Source organism: Oncorhynchus mykiss, chromosome 3, assembly GCF_057628025.1.
Source record: "Oncorhynchus mykiss isolate SJ-2025 chromosome 3, ASM5762802v1, whole genome shotgun sequence".
Taxonomy (NCBI): Eukaryota; Metazoa; Chordata; class Actinopteri; order Salmoniformes; family Salmonidae; genus Oncorhynchus; species Oncorhynchus mykiss.
The window spans coordinates 78,602,208-78,622,513 of record NC_143024.1 but is presented as its reverse complement, the minus strand read 5'-3'; the positions used below and the strand labels follow the sequence as shown (position 1 = coordinate 78,622,513).

The following is a 20,306-nucleotide window of genomic DNA, read 5'->3' as shown; positions in this document are numbered from 1 at the left end:
CATCAAAACATTATATTTAAGATTCTTCAAAGTAACCACCCTTTTCCATGATGACACTCTAGGCATTCTCTCAACCAGCTTCATGAGGTGGTCACCTGGAATACATTTCAATTCATTTTCACCCAGCAAATTAATACATGAAACTGTATTGGGGCGGCAAGTAGCATAGTGGTTAGAGTGTTAGGCCAGTAACCGGAAGGTTGCTAGATCGAATCCCTGAGCTGACAAGGTAAAAATCTGTTGTTCTGCAGTTAACACACTGTTCCTAGGCTGTCATTGTAAATATGAATTTGTTGATAAATGACTTACCTAGTTAAATAAAAGTATTTTACATACAACACTAGAATGTTCTTAAACGTGTGAAGTATTATTCTTCATTTTGCCAACCAACAGTCACCCCCAGTGAAGACATCAAAACTTTATGTTTGAGATTCTTCAAAGTTTGAGTTTGGCTTGATGACATCTTTGCACACTCTTGCACTCTCTTGGCATTTAAAAATGTTAAAAGTGAATTTCCTTCTTAATGCATTTGAGCCAGTCAGTTGTGTTTTGGCAAGGTTGGGGTGGTATACAGAAGATAGCCCTATTTGGTAAAGTCCATATGGCAAGAACAGCTCAAATAAGCAAAGAGAAACAACAGTCCATCATTACTTTAAGACATGAAGGTCAATCCATCCGGATAATTTCAAGAACTTTGAAAGTTTCTTCAAGTGCAGTTGCAAAAACCATCAAGCACTTTGATGAAACTGTCTCTCATGAGGACCGCCACAGGACAGGAAGACCCAGAGTTACCTCTGTTGTAGAGGATAAGTTCATTAGAGTTAAATGCACCTCAGATTGCAGCCCAAATAAATGCTTCACAGAGCTCAAGTAACAGACACATCTCAACATAAACTGTTCAGAATTGCAGAAAAAAAACACTACTAAAGGACACCAATAATAAGAAGAGACTTGCTTGGGCCAAGAAACACGAGCAATGGACATTAGACCTGTCACGTTCTGACCTTAGTTCTTTTGTTATGTCTTTGTTTTAGTATGGTCAGGGTGTGAGTTGGGTGGGTTGTCCATGTTCCCTTTTCTATGATTTGGGATTTCTGTGTTTGGCCTGGTATGGTTCTCAATCAGAGGCAGCTGTCAATCGTTGTTCCTGATTGAGAACCATACTTAGGTAGCCTGGTTTCACTTTTGAGTTGTGGGTGATTATTTTCCGTGTCAGTGTTTGTTCCACACGGAACTGTTTCGGTTTTGTTATTTCACATTATCGTTTATTGTTTTGTTCAGTGTTCATTATTCTTATTAAACTATATGGACACTTACCACGCTGCGCATTGGTCCTCCGATCCTTCCTACTACTCCTCCTCGTCAGAGGACCACCGTTACAAGACTGTTGAAAATCTGCATGGAGGAGGAGGTGTGATGGTGTGGGGGTACTTTGCTGGTGACACTGACAGTGATTTATTTAGAATTCAAGGCACACTTAACCAACATGGCTACCACAGCATTCTGCAGCGATACGCCATCCCATCTGGTTTGCGCTTAGTGGGACTATCATTTGTTTTTCAACAGAACAATGACCCAAAACACACCTCCAGGTTGGGTAAAGGCTATTTGACCAAGGAGAGTGATGGAGTGCTGCATCAGATGACCTGGCCTCCACAATCCCCCGACCTCAACCCAATTGAGATGGTTTGGGATGAGTTGGATCGCAGAGTGAAGGAAAAGCAGCCAACAAGTGCTCAGCATTCCTCATTAAGCTGGTTGAGAGAATGCCAAGAGTGTGCAAAGCTGTCATCAAGCAAAAGGTGGCTACTTTTAAGAATCTAAAATCATAAATCTATTTTGTTTTGTTTAACACTTTTTTGGTTACTACATGATTCCATATGTGTTGTTTCATAGTTTTGATGAATTCACTATTATTCTGCAATGTAGAAAATAGTACAAATAAAGAGACTCTTGAACGAGTTGGTTGCGTCCAAACTTTTGGCTGGTAGTGTATGTGTGCATGTGTTCTCTATGCCTTCTGATTCTTGTCTCAGCATAATTTGATATTACAGAGAAACGATGCCTGTCTGTATTATGATTACGAATGTGTCTCAGCATGAAACAAGCCAATTCTCCCCAAGAGATTTTTGAAATCGCATGTACATTGATATGCCACTGCGACCTAGTGGACAAAGAGAAAATGCATGGTGAGAAGAGGGTGTGATGATACGGTGTACCTATAAATTAACTATAGTTTATTTAGTGAGCTTGGGCTGCGTGGCTCGATAGTGCCACTGTGTGGACTTCAACTATTTCTGCAGCTACAACTATTCAGGCTGCTTTAATGCTGAGTAAGACAATAACTTGTTACTTGTTCACAACGGTCATGAAAGCACAAAATAGGCCCTGCACAGATGATTAGATCTATCATTAAACAATGAGACCAGACGGGATGGGGTGTGTGTCCAATTAGCCTCGTCGAGAACCAGTCTTCTCGTGACAATGACGCGATTTTGGAGTTACGGCAACGGAAGACTAATGGCCAATATAATATACAATATATTTTTACTGCTCTAATTACACTGGTAACCAGTTTCTTATAGCAACAAGGCACCTCTAGGGGTTGTGTTATATGGCCAATATATCACGGCTAAGGGGTGTGTCCAGGCACTCCACATTGCGTCGTGCATAAGAACAACCTTTAGCCGTGGTATATTGGCCATATACCACATCCCCTCGTGCCTTATTTCTTAAATATCCCCCGGCTCAGGGCTGTTAGTAGGCACAATGTGAAGCAGAGTGAGAGAGAGTGGAATTTGCTCAGTCTGGTCCTTAATAAAAAGATTGCTACAAATCATCAAAGACCATCAAAGACCTGTGCTAGATAGAGCAGGGGAGGTGTCAAACGGCCAGTTCCAGGGATTGACAGCTGAGGGAGGGATCTAGAACAGGAATGTTGCTTCATCATGTACCACATGACATTCACCAATCACAAAGCATCAGCAACAGGGCCTGACAGAAGAGCTAATAAACACACTTCACATGCTATGAAGTTCTGTGTTGTGGTGAATGTGTATTCAAGGGCTGGTGGGAATATTGTCTCTAAATTCTGAGATAGGTGTGCACCAGTGGAGGCTGCTAAGGGGAGAACGACTCATAATAATAGCTGGAATGAACCAAATGTAATGGCATCAAACAAATGGAAACCATATATTTGATACCATTACACCTATTCCACTCCTGACATTGCCAAGAGCCTGTTCTCCTCAATTAAGGTGCCACCAACCTCCTGTGGTGTGCACAGCTAACATATGCAGGCCGTATTCTAGTCTGCATCTGGTGACCACTAATATATTACTGTATTCTAGGCAATCAGATGACAGCTAACATATCATTGTATTCTAGTCTAAATCTGCTGACTGCTGAGACAGGGAAGTGAAAGTCATACTTGATGTTAATCATCAGTATCAGTTTTCTACTCTGGCCTGAATGAACCTCACAGCTGTGTTTGTGTGTTTTTGTGTGTGTGTGCCTGTGTATTTGAGAGAGATGATTGAAGTCAGATAAATGTTAGTTAGATGAAGATAAAACCTCTTGTCTGTCATCTTGACTTGATCTGTTGCCTCTGTCTCTTTCTCCCTGTATCCATCTACTCTCTCCAGTTTCCCCGTGAAGTAGAGGCTTGTGCAGGGTTCCTGGCTGAGTCTCTCCAACCAGAGAGGCTTGTAGCTGTGCTGCATCTGGCTGAAGCCCACTCCCGGCCTGCACTGAGGGACCCAGAGGCTCACCAGTGTGGAAGCCTATGATCCTTTCAGAACTGCTGGACACAGGTCTGTCCATTTGTCTGTTGGGAGTATTAGACAACATTAATGTTATCTTATACTAGTAATGTTAGACAACAGTAATGTTACCTACAACTAGTAATGTTAGACAACAGTAATGTTATCTACTACTAGTAATGTTAGACAACAGTAATGTTATCTACTAGTAGTAATGTTAGACAACAGCCATGTTATCTACTAGTAGTAATGTTAGACAACAGTAATGTTATCTAATACTAGTAATGTTAGATAACAGTAATGCTATCTAATACTAGTAATGTTAGATAACAGTAATGTTATCTAATACTAGTAATGTTAGATAACAGTAATGTTATCTATGTCGTGTCTTTGGCTATGCTGGATTAAGTGATAATTCTTGCTATTCTATAAAATAATTTCTCTGTAATTAGTGTTACCTGATTAAGCTAATCATGTAAATATATCATGAAATAATGGGCACCATGAAATAATGTTTATAGAGCTGTTATCTTCTTAATAAACTCTTAAAGACCTGGTAATCTTTTACCTCAGTAGCAGTGAATATTTAATTGTCACCTTATTCAGTCTCATCTGAAAGTTGTAAATTCTTGGTGATCTTCACAAACCCTGGCTAACAAATTGAATAAGCAATACAAAATGTGGTTTAATTATTTATTTATTAAATACCTAAATAATCACACAGAATAACATCTACACAGAATGGATCATACATTGATTACAAATGATGTTATAAAGGAAAACGTCCCTAGTGGATGGAACAGATATGACGGCTGGTTACATACACAAAGAAAGGGGGTTGGGTTTTGAATGAAAGTGCGGGAAGACTGAGTAACAAAGGGAGAAGCTATGCTATCATAAAAACAGAATCTTAAACATTCTAAATAACCGCCCATTTGGAAAAATTGAAAATGCAAGGAATATTTGCTCTGAGCTGCGCTTCAATAGGTTGGTCATGGATGGAAGGCTGTGTTGCTCAACAGAGATCTTCCTTGTCCTCTGAAGAATGTCACTGGTATTAAACTGGATACGTTATAGTATCGTCGTTGCGTGTTAGACTGGATAAGTCGTCCGTCCTTTCCTAGCCCACGTTTACAGTTGTTGCGGCTAACTCAATCGGCTAGGAGGTCTCACCTCTTTAGTGAATAAGAGTTCAAAGTTCATATCAAGTTGCCATACTTTAAGCTCATGCTAGATTCTGGCTGGTATAGTCAAAATTCATCCTTTCGGAGTGTCGACCGCTGTCTACACGTTGAAATTCAATGCTAATTTCGTTAGGTTATTATCTTAGCCCTTTCAACGTGGGGACCGTCGTCCTCTCGTCCTTGGAATAAAAAGTTGATTTTTCATCAACAGGTTTATATGGTGGTGAAAGAAGGGCATGTTTCATAGTACACAACCAATGTCTGGTCACTTGGGGGGGGGCTCTGATTGAGCAGAGTGGTGTTCTAATGACAAACCGTTATCTCATTAAGAAGCTAAAATTAAATTTCATCTGTTCACAAATAGTTTCATATTTAAACATTTAAATTACACAACAATCTGATAACTAGAATGTGTAGATCTTCCAAGATACAGTTTATGTCATACTATCATCAATAGTAATGTCTCAGACAACAACTGATCTGAGATCATATTCATTAAGTACCAACGCATATTTTCAACTGGTTGGATTACTGAAATATGGTTCCGTGTAATCTACGACTGGTAATGTTAGACAACAGTAATGTTATCTACTACTAGTAATGTTAGACAACAGTCATGTCACCTACTAGTAGTAATGTCAGACAACAGTAATGTTATGTCATACTAGTAATGTTAGACAAGAGAAATGTGATCTACTACTAGAAATGCTAGATAACAGTAGTGTTATCTACTACTAGTAATGTTAGAAAACAGTAATGTTATCTACTACTAGTAATGTTAGACAACAGTAATGTTATCTACTACTAGTGATGTTAGATGACAGTAATGTTATTTACTACTAGTAATGTTAGACAACAGTAATGTTATCTACTACTAGTAATGTTAGACAAGAGTAATGTTATGTCATACTAGTAATGTTAGACAACAGTAATGTTATCTACTACTAGTAATGTTAGACAACAGTAATGTTATGTCATACTAGTAATGTTAGACAACAGTAATGTTATCTACTACTAGTAATGATAGAAAACAGTAATGTTATCTACTACTAGTAATGTTAGACAACAGTAATGTTATGTCATACTAGTAATGTTAGACAACAGTAATGTGATCGACTACTAGTAATGTTAGATAACAGTAATGTTATCTACTACTAGTAATGTTAGAAAACAGTAATGTGATTTACTACTAGTAATGTTAGACAACAGTAATGTTATGTCATACTAGTAATGTTAGACAACAGTCATGTTATCTACTACTAGTAATGTTAGACAACAGTAATGTTATGTCATACTAGTAATGTTAGACAACAGTAATGTTATCTACTACTAGTAATGTTAGACAACAGTAATGTTATCTACTACTAGTAATGTTAGACAACAGTAATGGTATCTAATACTAGTAATGTTAGACAACATTAATGTTATCTACTACTAGTAATGTTAGAAAACAGTAATGTTATCTACTACTAGTAATGTTAGACAACAGTAATGTTATTTACTACTAGTAATGTTAGAAAACAGTAGTGTTATCTACTACTAGTAATGTTAGAAAACAGTAATGTTATCTACTACTAGTAATGTTAGACAACAGTAATGTTATTTAATACTAGTAATGTTAGACAACATTAATGTTATCTACTACTAGTAATGTTAGAAAACAGTAATGTTATCTAATACTAGTAATGTTAGACAACAGTAATGTTATTTACTACTATTAATGTTAGAAAACAGTAATGTTATCTACTACTAGTAATGTTAGAAAACAGTAATGGTATCTACTACTAGTAATGTTAGACAACAGTAATGTTATCTACTACTAGTAATGTTAGACAACAGTAATGTAATGTCATACTAGTAATGTTGGACAACAGTAATGTGATCTACTACTAGTAATGTTAGACAACAGTCATGTTATCTACTTCTAGTAATGTTAGACAACAGTAATGTTATCTACTGCTAGTAATGTTAGATAACAGTAATGTTATGTCATACTAGTAATGTTAGATAACAGTGGTGTTACCTACTAGTAGTAATGTTAGACAACAGTAATGTTATGTCATACTAGTAATGTTAGACAACAGTAATGTTATCTACTACTTGTAATGTTAGACAACAGTAATGTTATTTACTACTAGTAATGTTAGACAACAGTAATGTGATCTAATACTAGTAATGTTAGATAACAGTAATGTTATCTACTACTAGAAATGTTAGAAAACAGGCATGTTATCTACTACTAGTAAGGTTAGACAACAGTAATGTTATCTACTACTACTAATGTTAGACAAGAGCAATGTTATTTACTACTAGTAATGTTAGACAACAGTAATGTTATCTACTACTACTAATGTTAGACAACAGTAATGTTATCTACTACTAGTTAATGTTAGATAACAGTAATGTTATGCCATACTAGTAATGTTAGACAACAGTAATGTTATGTACTACTAGTAATGTTAGACAACAGTAATGTTATCTACTACTAGTAATGTTAGACAAGAGTAATGTTATGTCATACTAGTAATGTTAGACAACAGTAATGTTATCTACTACTAGTAATGTTAGACAACAGTAATGTTATGTCATACTAGTAATGTTAGACAACAGTAATGTTATCTACTACTGGTAATGTTAGATAACAGTAATGTCATCTACTACTAGTAATGTTAGACAACAGTAATGTTATGTCATACTAGTAATGTTAGACAACAGTAATGTGATCTACTACTAGTAATGTTAGATAACAGTAATGTCATCTACTACTAGTAATGTTAGACAACAGTAATGTTATCTACTACTAGTAATGTTAGACAAGAGTAATGTTATGTCATACTAGTAATGTTAGACAACAGTAATGTTATCTACTACTAGTAATGTTAGACAACAGTAATGTTATGTCATACTAGTAATGTTAGACAACAGTAATGTTATCTACTACTAGTAATGATAGAAAACAGTAATGTTATCTACTACTAGTAATGTTAGACAACAGTAATGTTATGTCATACTAGTAATGTTAGACAACAGTAATGTGATCTACTACTAGTAATGTTAGATAACAGTAATGTTATCTACTACTAGTAATGTTAGAAAACAGTAATGTGATTTACTACTAGTAATGTTAGACAACAGTAATGTTATGTCATACTAGTAATGTTAGACAACAGTCATGTTATCTACTACTAGTAATGTTAGACAACAGTAATGTTATGTCATACTAGTAATGTTAGACAACAGTAATGTTATCTACTACTAGTAATGTTAGACAACAGTAATGTTATCTACTACTAGTAATGTTAGACAACAGTAATGGTATCTAATACTAGTAATGTTAGACAACATTAATGTTATCTACTACTAGTAATGTTAGAAAACAGTAATGTTATCTACTACTAGTAATGTTAGACAACAGTAATGTTATTTACTACTAGTAATGTTAGAAAACAGTAGTGTTATCTACTACTAGTAATGTTAGAAAACAGTAATGTTATCTACTACTAGTAATGTTAGACAACAGTAATGTTATTTAATACTAGTAATGTTAGACAACATTAATGTTATCTACTACTAGTAATGTTAGAAAACAGTAATGTTATCTAATACTAGTAATGTTAGACAACAGTAATGTTATTTACTACTATTAATGTTAGAAAACAGTAATGTTATCTACTACTAGTAATGTTAGAAAACAGTAATGGTATCTACTACTAGTAATGTTAGACAACAGTAATGTTATCTACTACTAGTAATGTTAGACAACAGTAATGTAATGTCATACTAGTAATGTTGGACAACAGTAATGTGATCTACTACTAGTAATGTTAGACAACAGTCATGTTATCTACTTCTAGTAATGTTAGACAACAGTAATGTTATCTACTGCTAGTAATGTTAGATAACAGTAATGTTATGTCATACTAGTAATGTTAGATAACAGTGGTGTTACCTACTAGTAGTAATGTTAGACAACAGTAATGTTATGTCATACTAGTAATGTTAGACAACAGTAATGTTATCTACTACTTGTAATGTTAGACAACAGTAATGTTATTTACTACTAGTAATGTTAGACAACAGTAATGTGATCTAATACTAGTAATGTTAGATAACAGTAATGTTATCTACTACTAGAAATGTTAGAAAACAGGCATGTTATCTACTACTAGTAAGGTTAGACAACAGTAATGTTATCTACTACTACTAATGTTAGACAAGAGCAATGTTATTTACTACTAGTAATGTTAGACAACAGTAATGTTATCTACTACTACTAATGTTAGACAACAGTAATGTTATCTACTACTAGTTAATGTTAGATAACAGTAATGTTATGCCATACTAGTAATGTTAGACAACAGTAATGTTATGTACTACTAGTAATGTTAGACAACAGTAATGTTATCTACTACTAGTAATGTTAGACAAGAGTAATGTTATGTCATACTAGTAATGTTAGACAACAGTAATGTTATCTACTACTAGTAATGTTAGACAACAGTAATGTTATGTCATACTAGTAATGTTAGACAACAGTAATGTTATCTACTACTGGTAATGTTAGACAACAGTCATGTTATCTACTAGTAGTAATGTTAGACAACAGTAATGTTATGTCATACTAGTAATGTTAGACAACAGTAATGTGATCTACTACTAGTAATGTTAGATAACAGTAATGTTATCTACTACTAGTAATGTTAGAAAACAGTAATGTGATTTACTACTAGTAATGTTAGACAACAGTAATGTTATGTCATACTAGTAATGTTAGACAACAGTCATGTTATCTACTACTAGTAATGTTAGACAACAGTAATGTTATGTCATACTAGTAATGTTAGACAACAGTAATGTTATCTACTACTAGTAATGTTAGACAACAGAAATGTTATCTACTACTAGTAATGTTAGACAACAGTAATGGTATCTAATACTAGTAATGTTAGACAACATTAATGTTATCTACTACTAGTAATGTTAGAAAACAGTAATGTTATCTACTACTAGTAATGTTAGACAACAGTAATGTTATTTACTACTAGTAATGTTAGAAAACAGTAGTGTTATCTACTACTAGTAATGTTAGAAAACAGTAATGTTATCTACTACTAGTAATGTTAGACAACAGTAATGTTTTCTAATACTAGTAATGTTAGACAACATTAATGTTATCTACTACTAGTAATGTTAGAAAACAGTAATGTTATCTAATACTAGTAATGTTAGACAACAGTAATGTTATTTACTACTATTGATGTTAGAAAACAGTAATGTTATCTACTACTAGTAATGTTAGAAAACAGTAATGTTATCTACTACTAGTAATGTTAGACAACAGTAATGTTATCTACTACTAGTAATGTTAGATAACAGTAATGTTATGTCATACTAGTATTGTTAGATAACAGTGGTGTTACCTACTACTAGTAATGTTAGACAACAGTAATGTTATGTCATACTAGTAATGTTAGACAACAGTAATGTTATCTACTACTTGTAATGTTAGACAACAGTAATGTTATTTACTACTAGTAATGTTAGACAACAGTAATGTGATCTAATACTAGTAATGTTAGATAACAGTAATGTTATCTACTACTAGTAATGTTAGAAAACAGGCATGTTATCTACTACTAGTAAGGTTAGACAACAGTAATGTTATCTACTACTACTAATGTTAGACAAGAGCAATGTTATTTACTACTTGTAATGTTAGACAACAGTAATGTTATCTACTACTACTAATGTTAGACAACAGTAATGTTATCTACTACTAGTTAATGTTAGATAACAGTAATGTTATGTCATACTAGTAATGTTAGACAACAGTAATGTTATGTACTACTAGTAATGTTAGACAACAGTAATGTTATGTCATACTAGTAATGTTAGACAACAGTAATGTTATCTACTACTAGTAATGTTAGACAACAGTAATGTTATCTACTACTAGTAATGTTAGACAACAGTAATGTTATCTAATACTAGTAATGTTAGACAACATTAATGTTATCTACTACTAGTAATGTTAGAAAACAGTAATGTTATCTACTACTAGTAATGTTAGACAACAGTAGTGTTATCTACTACTAGTAATGATAGAAAACAGTAATGTGATCTACTACTAGTAATGTTAGACAACAGTCATGTTATCTACTTCTAGTAATGTTAGACAACAGTAATGTTATCTACTACTAGTAATGTTAGATAACAGTAATGTTATGTCATACTAGTAATGTTAGATAACAGTGGTGTTACCTACTAGTAGTAATGTTAGACAACAGTAATGTTATGTCATACTAGTAATGTTAGACAACAGTAATGTTATCTACTACTTGTAATGTTAGACAACAGTAATGTTATTTACTACTAGTAATGTTAGACAACAGTAATGTGATCTAATACTAGTAATGTTAGATAACAGTAATGTTATCTACTACTAGTAATGTTAGAAAACAGGCATGTTATCTACTACTAGTAAGGTTAGACAACAGTAATGTTATCTACTACTACTAATGTTAGACAAGAGCAATGTTATTTACTACTAGTAATGTTAGACAACAGTAATGTTATCTACTACTACTAATGTTAGACAACAGTAATGTTATCTACTACTAGTTAATGTTAGATAACAGTAATGTTATGTCATACTAGTAATGTTAGACAACAGTAATGTTATGTACTACTAGTAATGTTAGACAACAGTAATGTTATGTCATACTAGTAATGTTAGACAACAGTAATGTTATCTACTACTAGTAATGTTAGACAACAGTAATGTTATCTACTACTAGTAATGTTAGACAACAGTAATGTTATCTAATACTAGTAATGTTAGACAACATTAATGTTATCTACTACTAGTAATGTTAGAAAACAGTAATGTTATCTACTACTAGTAATGTTAGACAACAGTAGTGTTATCTACTACTAGTAATGATAGAAAACAGTAATGTTATCTACTACTAGTAATGTTAGAAAACAGTAATGTTATCTACTACTACTAATGTTAGACAACAGTAATGGTATCTACTACTAGTAATGTTAGACAACAGTCATGTTATCTACTAGTAGTAATGTTAGATAACAGTAATGGTATTTACTACTAGTAATGTTAGACAACAGTAATGTTATCTACTACTAGTAATGTTAGATAACAGTAATGTTATGTCATACTAGTAATGTTAGATAACAGTAGTGTTATCTACTAGTAGTAATGTTAGACAACAGTAATGTTATGTCATACAAGTAATGTTAGACAACAATAATGTTATCTACTACTAGTAATGTTAGATAACAGTAATGTTATGTCATACTAGTAATGTTAGATAACAGTAGTGTTATCTACTAGTAGTAATGTTAGACAACAGTAATGTTGTCATACATAGTAATGTTATCTACTACTAGTATTGTTAGATAACAGTAATGTTATCTTCTACATGTAATGTTAGACAACAGTAATAACAGTAATGGTATATACTACTAGTAATGTTAGACAACAGTAATGTTATCTACTACTAGTAGTGTTAGATAATAGTAAACACACAACAAATTCTTCATCACCGGTGGTCGTGATGACAAGAATCAGGTCATCTCCACAGTGTTGTTCTGGGACCCCGCCACAACCATGATGACTGAGGAGTGTATTACCGCTCAGATTGTCTCACCACGGCAGTGTCACACTCCGCAAGTCCTACACACACATACACAGGATAGAACCTGTAGCCGTGTCTGTGTGAGATGGAGCCGGGACCGTGTGTTTGAGAATGAATGTGTGGAGAAAGAGACAGGTCGGTGGGGAGCTGGGACCGTGTGTTTGAGAATGAATGTGTGGAGAAAGAGACAGGTCGGTGGGGAGCCGGGACCGTGTGTTTGAGAATGAATGTGTGGAGAAAGAGACAGGTCGGTGGGGAGCTGGGACCGTGTGTTTGAGAATGAATGTGTGGAGGAAGAGACAGGTCGGTGGGGAGCTTGGAACTGTGTGTGGGTGTCAGCTTTTTGAATTGAATTCACTTGTTGTCGCCCTGAATAACAACATCTGCTAAATAATTAAATGGAATGCTGAGTTTTATCTCATACAAAGTCTGAAAGTGTAATATCACATGCAAACGGGTACTACTAAATAAATAGAAAACTACATTTGCATGAAATTCCTTTCCATCCATATTGAAGGAGTGTAGCAGTCAATCTACTGTCAGACCAGAGATCTACTCATGTGTTAAATTAACAACCTACCCACAGGTCTCATCACCTACCGACAGGTCTCACCCCCTACCTACAGGTCTCACAACCTACCCACAGGTCTCACAACCTACCCACAGGTCTCATCACCTACCGACAGGTCTCACCCCCTACCTACAGGTCTCACAACCTACCCACAGGTCTCACAACCTACCCACAGGTCTCATCACCTACCGACAGGTCTCACCCCCTACCTACATGTCTCAAAACCTACCCAGAGGTCTCACAACCTACCCACAGGTCTCACCATCTACCCACAGGTCTCACAACCTACCCACATGTCTCACAACCTACCCACAGGTCTCACCATCTACCGACAGGTCTCACAACCTACCCAGAGGTCTCACAACCTACCCACAGGTCTCACCACCTACCGACAGGTCTCACCCCCTACCAACAGGTCTCACCCCCTACCAACAGGTCTCACAACCTACCAACAGGTCTCACATCTACCCACAGGTCTCACAACCTACCCACAGGTCTCACCATCTACCAACAGGTCTCACCACCTACCAACAGGTCTCACCACCTACCAACAGGTCTCACATCTACCCAGAGGTCTCACTCCCTATCAACAGGTCTCACATCTACCCACAGGTCTCACAACCTACCAACAGGTCTCACATCTACCCACAGGTCTCACAACCTACCAACAGGTCTCACAACCTACCAACAGGTCTCACAACCTACCAACAGGTCTCACATCTACCCACATGTCTCACCCCCTACCAACAGGTCTCACAACCTACCAACAGGTCTCACATCTACCCACAGGTCTCACAACCTACCAACAGGTCTCACATCTACCCACAGGTCTCACAACCTACCAACAGGTCTCACAACCTACCAACAGGTCTCACATCTACCCACAGGTCTCACAACCTACCCACAGGTCTCACATCTACCCACAGGTCTCACCCCCTACCAACAGGTCTCACATCTACCCACAGGTCTCACAACCTACCAACAGGTCTCACATCTACCCACAGGTCTCACAGCCTACCAACAGGTCTCACAACCTACCAACAGGTCTCACAACCTACCAACAGGTCTCACCCCCTGCAAACAGGTCTCACAACCTACCAACAGCTCTCACAACCTACCATCAGGTCTCACATCTACCCACAGGTCTCAAGACCTACCCACAGGTCTCACAACCTATCCACAGGTCTCACATCTACCCACAGGTCTCACAACCTACCCACAGGTCTCACATCTACCCACAGGTCTCACCCCCTACCCACAGGACTCACCACCTACCCACAGGACTCACATTATACCTACAGGTCTCACAACCTACCCACAGGTCTCACATCTATCCACAGGACTCACCCACTACCCACAGGTCACATACCCTACCCACCAGTCTCACACCCTACCTACAGGTCTCACCCCACTACCCACATCCAACCCACAGGTGAAATTTTGTTTTTTCACAGGAGGCAGTTTACTACTCATCACGGCACTCTTTACCAAACGTTTGGTTGAACCTCTTTAAAGTCACGTAGATCACATCATTACGCTCCTTTTGTTTACAAAGCCCTGCTCCAAAAGCTAAGCTAAGCTTGCCTAACTTCACTGTTAAGATTTAAAATGACAAATGATCAAACTCGCTCACAGGGTTGGTTAACTTTGGAGATTCCTTCGGTGTCTACAGAGTTAGGTAAATCATCCTTTCATTTCCTTGCACTCTATGTTTGGAATAATCTCCAAAAGACATTTCGATTGGATGGTTTGAAGTCTGTACGCTCTTAGAAAAAAATGGGTTCTTTGGCTGTCCCCATAGGAGAACCCTATATGGTTCCAGGTAGAACCCTTTTGGGTTCCATGTAGAACCCTTTCCACAAGGCTCTTCATGGAACTCAAAATAGTTCTACCTGGAACCAAAAGTGTTTTACCTGGAACTAAAAAGGGATCTTCAAAGGGTTCTCCTATGGGGACAGCTGAAGAACCCCTTTAGGTTCTAGATAGCACTTTTTTCCGAAGAGTGTTGGGCAATTAAAACAGCTGACATAGGATTTTATAATAAAGAATGTGTTTGTTTTGATTGAGTGTGCTTTGCATCTTAATGTGTATTTAATGTGTATATTGTCTATATTTATGTTTATTTATTCTTGCCTAAAGGTAAACATTACACCCTACCCACAGGTCTCACACCCACATTCACCCAATTATACCCTCTCTGTCATACACAGAGGATTATTATGGATTCATAACCAACTTGAAACTATGCACTTCTCTTTCTCTTCTGTCTGTCTGTGTCTGTCCCATGAGAACTGAGAACTGTTGAGTGCACTGGAGGGCCAGGATGTGGTGTGAGTCTGAGAGACAGGCTGGGCCACAGCAGCCAGTTTACTGAACATTCACTTAGAACAGGAGGACCCCAGGAACAATCATACAGTACAAACCACATAGCTACACAATACACAGACTATAACTCACAAGATATGTACTAATTACATTACCCATAGGAACACATCCGATGAACAAGCACTATACGTTTCAACATATCAAAGATATTTATTCTTCTTCATCTCATCAGAAAAATATCTGAAAATATAGCTCCCTGATTATGATGCTATAGATGTCAAATGTCATGATAGTGACTTCTGATGCAATACTAATAAAATCAGGTTTGTGTTACTTTGAGGAAAGAATATAGTTCTGACAGATTCCACTTTTGTGACTACAGGGGTTGTTGTGGTTAAGAATAATTTGCGAATGTTTGCACACAAACACACACACACACACACACACACACACACACACACACACACACACACACACACACACACACACACACACACACACATCGCAAATTCCTATGGTTTCGTGGTCCTGTCCACCTGGGCATTGGTATGGGCTGAGTCTGAGCATCATCTGGTGCTTGCTGTGGAGACCTGGGTCAAACCTGAGGTCCGGAGTTTGTTGTGGCCTGAGACGCTGCTCTGTTATGGGGCCTGTGTCAGCTTTGGGCCCTTTGTTGGTGGTGGACGTGTGGGATGGGTGAGGGGGGCCAGTCTCATCTCCTCCTCCTCTACAGGGAGACATGAGAGAAGAGATTACATCTGGGTAAATCAGGGGCTGGGATTCATAGGTAATGGAGTTAAATGTTGGTACATTTTGAGTAGCTTGGGTTTTATCATAGTACTGTTTTATCATAATGTAGATAACGTGTGTTTTTGTGTTCAGTACCTTCTAGGCGTCTCTTGTGCTGCCTGTGGCTCCTGCAGACACACCCCAAGGTGATGAGGATGAGGAGCAGACCACCTCCGCCAGCCAGAATCAACACCATCAGCCATAGCTCCATCCCAAACAAGAGCACTGGAGAGGAATCATCATCTGCAGAAGAATCATCATCCATCGTCATCATTATAATCATCCTCATCACCAGGTATGTTCATTAAACGTAGTATGTTCTACACACCTGTACATTCAGGGTGAACATCATCACTCTTCTCCTCGCTGTCTTTAATACTCGCTGTACACGCATAACTGTCTTCAGATTTGAGCGTTGCCTTGGTTATGGTCAGAGTAGCGCCTGTCTGTCCTGGCAGTGTGTTTCTGTTACGGCTCCATGTCACGTGCACATTCACAGGGTTTCCCACATCACACCTCAGAGTGACAGATGAGTCAGTACAGGTGTGTGTCAGACGTGGTTTAGACACAGCCACTGGGAACACAATGCACACACACATTGTAAAGAGCACATACAGTATCTGCCCTAACACTGGCTGTGAGTGTGTGAGTGTGTGCATGTGTGTTTCACACACACACACTTGTGTAAACAGGTTACTTAAATGTAGTACAGTTGAAGTCGGAAGTTTACATTCACTTAGGTTGGAGTCATTAAAACTCGATTTTCAACCACTCCACACATTTCTTGTTAACAAACTGTAGTTTTGGCAAGTCGGTTAGGACATCTACTTTGTGCATGACACAAGTAAATTTTACAACAATTGTTTACAGACAGATTGTTTAACTTATAATTCACTGTATCACAATTCCAGTGAGTCAGAAGTTTACATACACTAAGTTGACTGTGCCTTTAAACAGCTTGGAAAATTCCAGAAAATGATGTCATGGCATCATGGGGAAATCAAAAGAAATCAGCCAAGACCTCAGAAAAATAATTGTAGACCTCCACAAGTCTGGTTCATCCTTGGGAGCAATTTCCAAATGCCTGAAGGTACCACGTTCATCTGTACAATATCCAATATCTATATCCACAGTAAACTAGCCCTATATCGACATAACCTGAAAGGCCGCTCAGTAAGGAAGAAGCCACTGCTCCAAAACCGCCATAAAAAAGCCAGACTACGGTTTGCAACTGCACATGGGGACAAAGATCGTACTTTTTGGAGAAATGTCCTCTGGTCTGATGAAACAAAAATGGAACTGTTTGGCCATAATGGCCATCGTTATGTTTAGAGGAAAAAGGGGGAGGCTTGCAAGCCGAAGAACACCATCCCAACCGTGAAGCATGGGGGTGGCAGCATCATGTTGTGAGGGTGCTTTGCTGCAGGAGGGACTCGTGCACTTCACAAAATAGATGTCATCATGAGTCAGGAAAATTATATGGATATGTTGAAGCAACATCTCAAGACATCAGTTAAGTTAAAGCTTGGTCGCAAATGGGTCTTCCAAAGGGACAATGACCCAAAGCATACTTCCAAAGTTGTGGCAAAATGGCTTAAGGACAACAAGGTCAAGGTATTGGAGTGACCATCACAAAGTCCTGACCTCAATCCAACTTATTGTGGAAAGCTTGTGGAAGGCTACCAGAGACGTTTGACTAAGGTTAAACAATTTAAAGGCAATGCTACCAAATACTAATTGAGTGTATGTAAACTTCTGACCAACTGGGAATGTGATGAAAGAAATAAAAGCTGAAATAAATCATTCTCTCTACCATTATTCTGACATTTCACATTCTTAAAATAAAGTGGTGATCCTAACTGACCTAAGACAGGGAATTTTTACTACGATTAAATGTCAGGAATTGTGAAAAACTGAGTTTAAATGTATTTGGCTTATGTCTATGTAAACTTCAGACTGTATGTTCTACACACCTGTACATTCAGGGTGAACATCATCACTCTTCTCCTCACTGGTTTTAATACTCGCTGTACACGTATAACTGTCTTCAGGTTTGAGCGTTGCCTTGGTTATGGTCAGAGTAGCGCCTGTCTGTCCTGGCAGCGTGTTTCCGTTATGTTGCCACACAATGTTCACAACCCCAGGGTTCCCAGCGTCACACCTCAGAGTGACAGATGTTCCATCACAGGTGTGTGTCAGACGGGGTTTAGATACAGGCACTGAGAACACAAAACACACACACAAGACCACATCATTTCCCTAACACTGAGTGAGTGTGTGTGTGCACATTGTATGTGTGTTTTCTGTACTGTTTGTGCGTTTTGTACTTACCGAGCAGACACAGGCGAGTTACGGTAGACTTCATGTGATTTCCCAGGTTGTCGTAGATGGTAGCCTGATACGTCCCAGCGTTATCCAGCTGTAGGTTCTCCAGTAACAGAGAACCATTCTTTGTGGTCTGGTATTTCTTTGCAGTATTCTTCTTGTTGTCGTAAACTATCTTAGAGTCATGGGTCCACCGTAGGTGGAATGACTGTTCAAACAATTCCAGGCCCGGATAATCATGGTCAATCACCTTGGTCTTCCCGACAGTAGCGTGTACACACACTCCTCGTCAGCACCTAAACATACAATGAAATGTACATTTACAGTACCGTCAGCCAACGCTGGAGATAACTGTTAGTGTCAAATAATCATTGAGCACAACAGTATAAGTTCAGTAATAATAATTTGAAACAATTGAAAAATATGCACATTCAACTAATCATGTGTAGGAGAGAAAAATGTATCAAAGAAAAAAGAAATGTCCGCAACTCTGGTATGCTTCCATGGGGATTTAATCAGACACACAGCAAGGACAACATTTCAATCCGAGCTGGATCTTCGTCAGGTAATGCATACTAAACAATACATTAGTATGAAGGTTATTAAAAAATATTTATTACAGCCAGAATATATCATATGGTGAAATGAACTTGAGCTCATTTGCATTGATGATGATTGAGAGGGGTCTCGGTAAGACTAATCTTACAAATCACCCTCACATCTCTTCTATCTAGGTCAGGCGTAGGAGGAGAGATCAACAACAAAAACTGTACTTTCAATGGAAACAAGTCTATGACATCAAATCAGTGAAATGGTTATTGGATATATTTTGTTGACAATTTCTTAGGGATGCAGGCTAACTGAAAACGATGAAATAAACTCATACACACTTGGATTCTGGTTTGCTCTATAGTGTTTAATGGATCACTGTGAGCGAAAATAAGACCATTAGTGTGCTGTTTTTTCCTAAAGATTTAGAAGTCAAATGAATGATTTATTTGATTTTGATATGAATATTGTGCAGCAATATTAGTTTTACCCAACACATCACCCAGACTAACAGCTAAACCATAAAAACAGACAAAATTAGATAAACTTCATCTTTAACTTTAAGATTAAATTAAAATCAGGTTAAGTTCAAACTCACCTGCAAACCCCAGAGAGGGGAGGATAAGCGATATCAGCACCACCAAAGCCATTCTGAAGGAGTGATTACACCTGTTACAGACTGGGTCTGTGTGTGTTAGCACTCTGTTGATCATTGTTCAGAGCAAGGGGACATCCTGTGTGTGTGTGTGTGTGTGTGTGTGTGTGTGTGTGTGTGCGTGTGCGTGTGCGTGTGTGTGTGTGTGTGTGTGTAAGAACTATTTTTCGTTCCAGGTAGAACCCTTTTGAGTTCCATGAAGAGCCCTTTCACAGAGGGTATTGGGACCCAAAATAGTTCTACCTGGAACCAAAAAGGGTTCTCCTATGGGGACAGCCGAAGATCCCTTTTGGAACCCTTTTTTTCTAAGGGATGGATTACATTTACATAATAGGTACCTGGAGGGAAATGGGGATGGTCATGCTTTTTCAATTTTAGTCAAGGGAATAGTTTACTATTTATTAAATCTAATTCAGGGGAGGGTCATACAATTTGTTATTGATGAAATGTCTATATTTCTCAGTGTTTTAGAACTACACTGAACAAAAA

The 20,306-nt window shown here is 37.4% G+C and overlaps 1 protein-coding gene across 1 annotated transcript; it reads right to left on the bottom strand.

The window, feature by feature from the left end:
- Positions 1-15,516: 15,516 nt before the first annotated feature.
- LOC110505407 (uncharacterized) lies at positions 15,517-19,880 on the bottom strand. The gene is made up of 6 exons (XM_021584612.3): positions 19,761-19,880; positions 18,620-18,909; positions 18,262-18,507; positions 16,617-16,862; positions 16,385-16,531; positions 15,517-16,226 (listed from the first exon to the last, which is right to left on the bottom strand). The coding sequence occupies exons 2-6, from the start codon at positions 18,651-18,653 to the stop codon at positions 16,141-16,143; spliced, it is 759 nt and encodes a 252-aa protein (XP_021440287.3). The 5' UTR covers positions 18,654-18,909; positions 19,761-19,880; the 3' UTR covers positions 15,517-16,140.
- Positions 19,881-20,306: the final 426 nt, after the last annotated feature.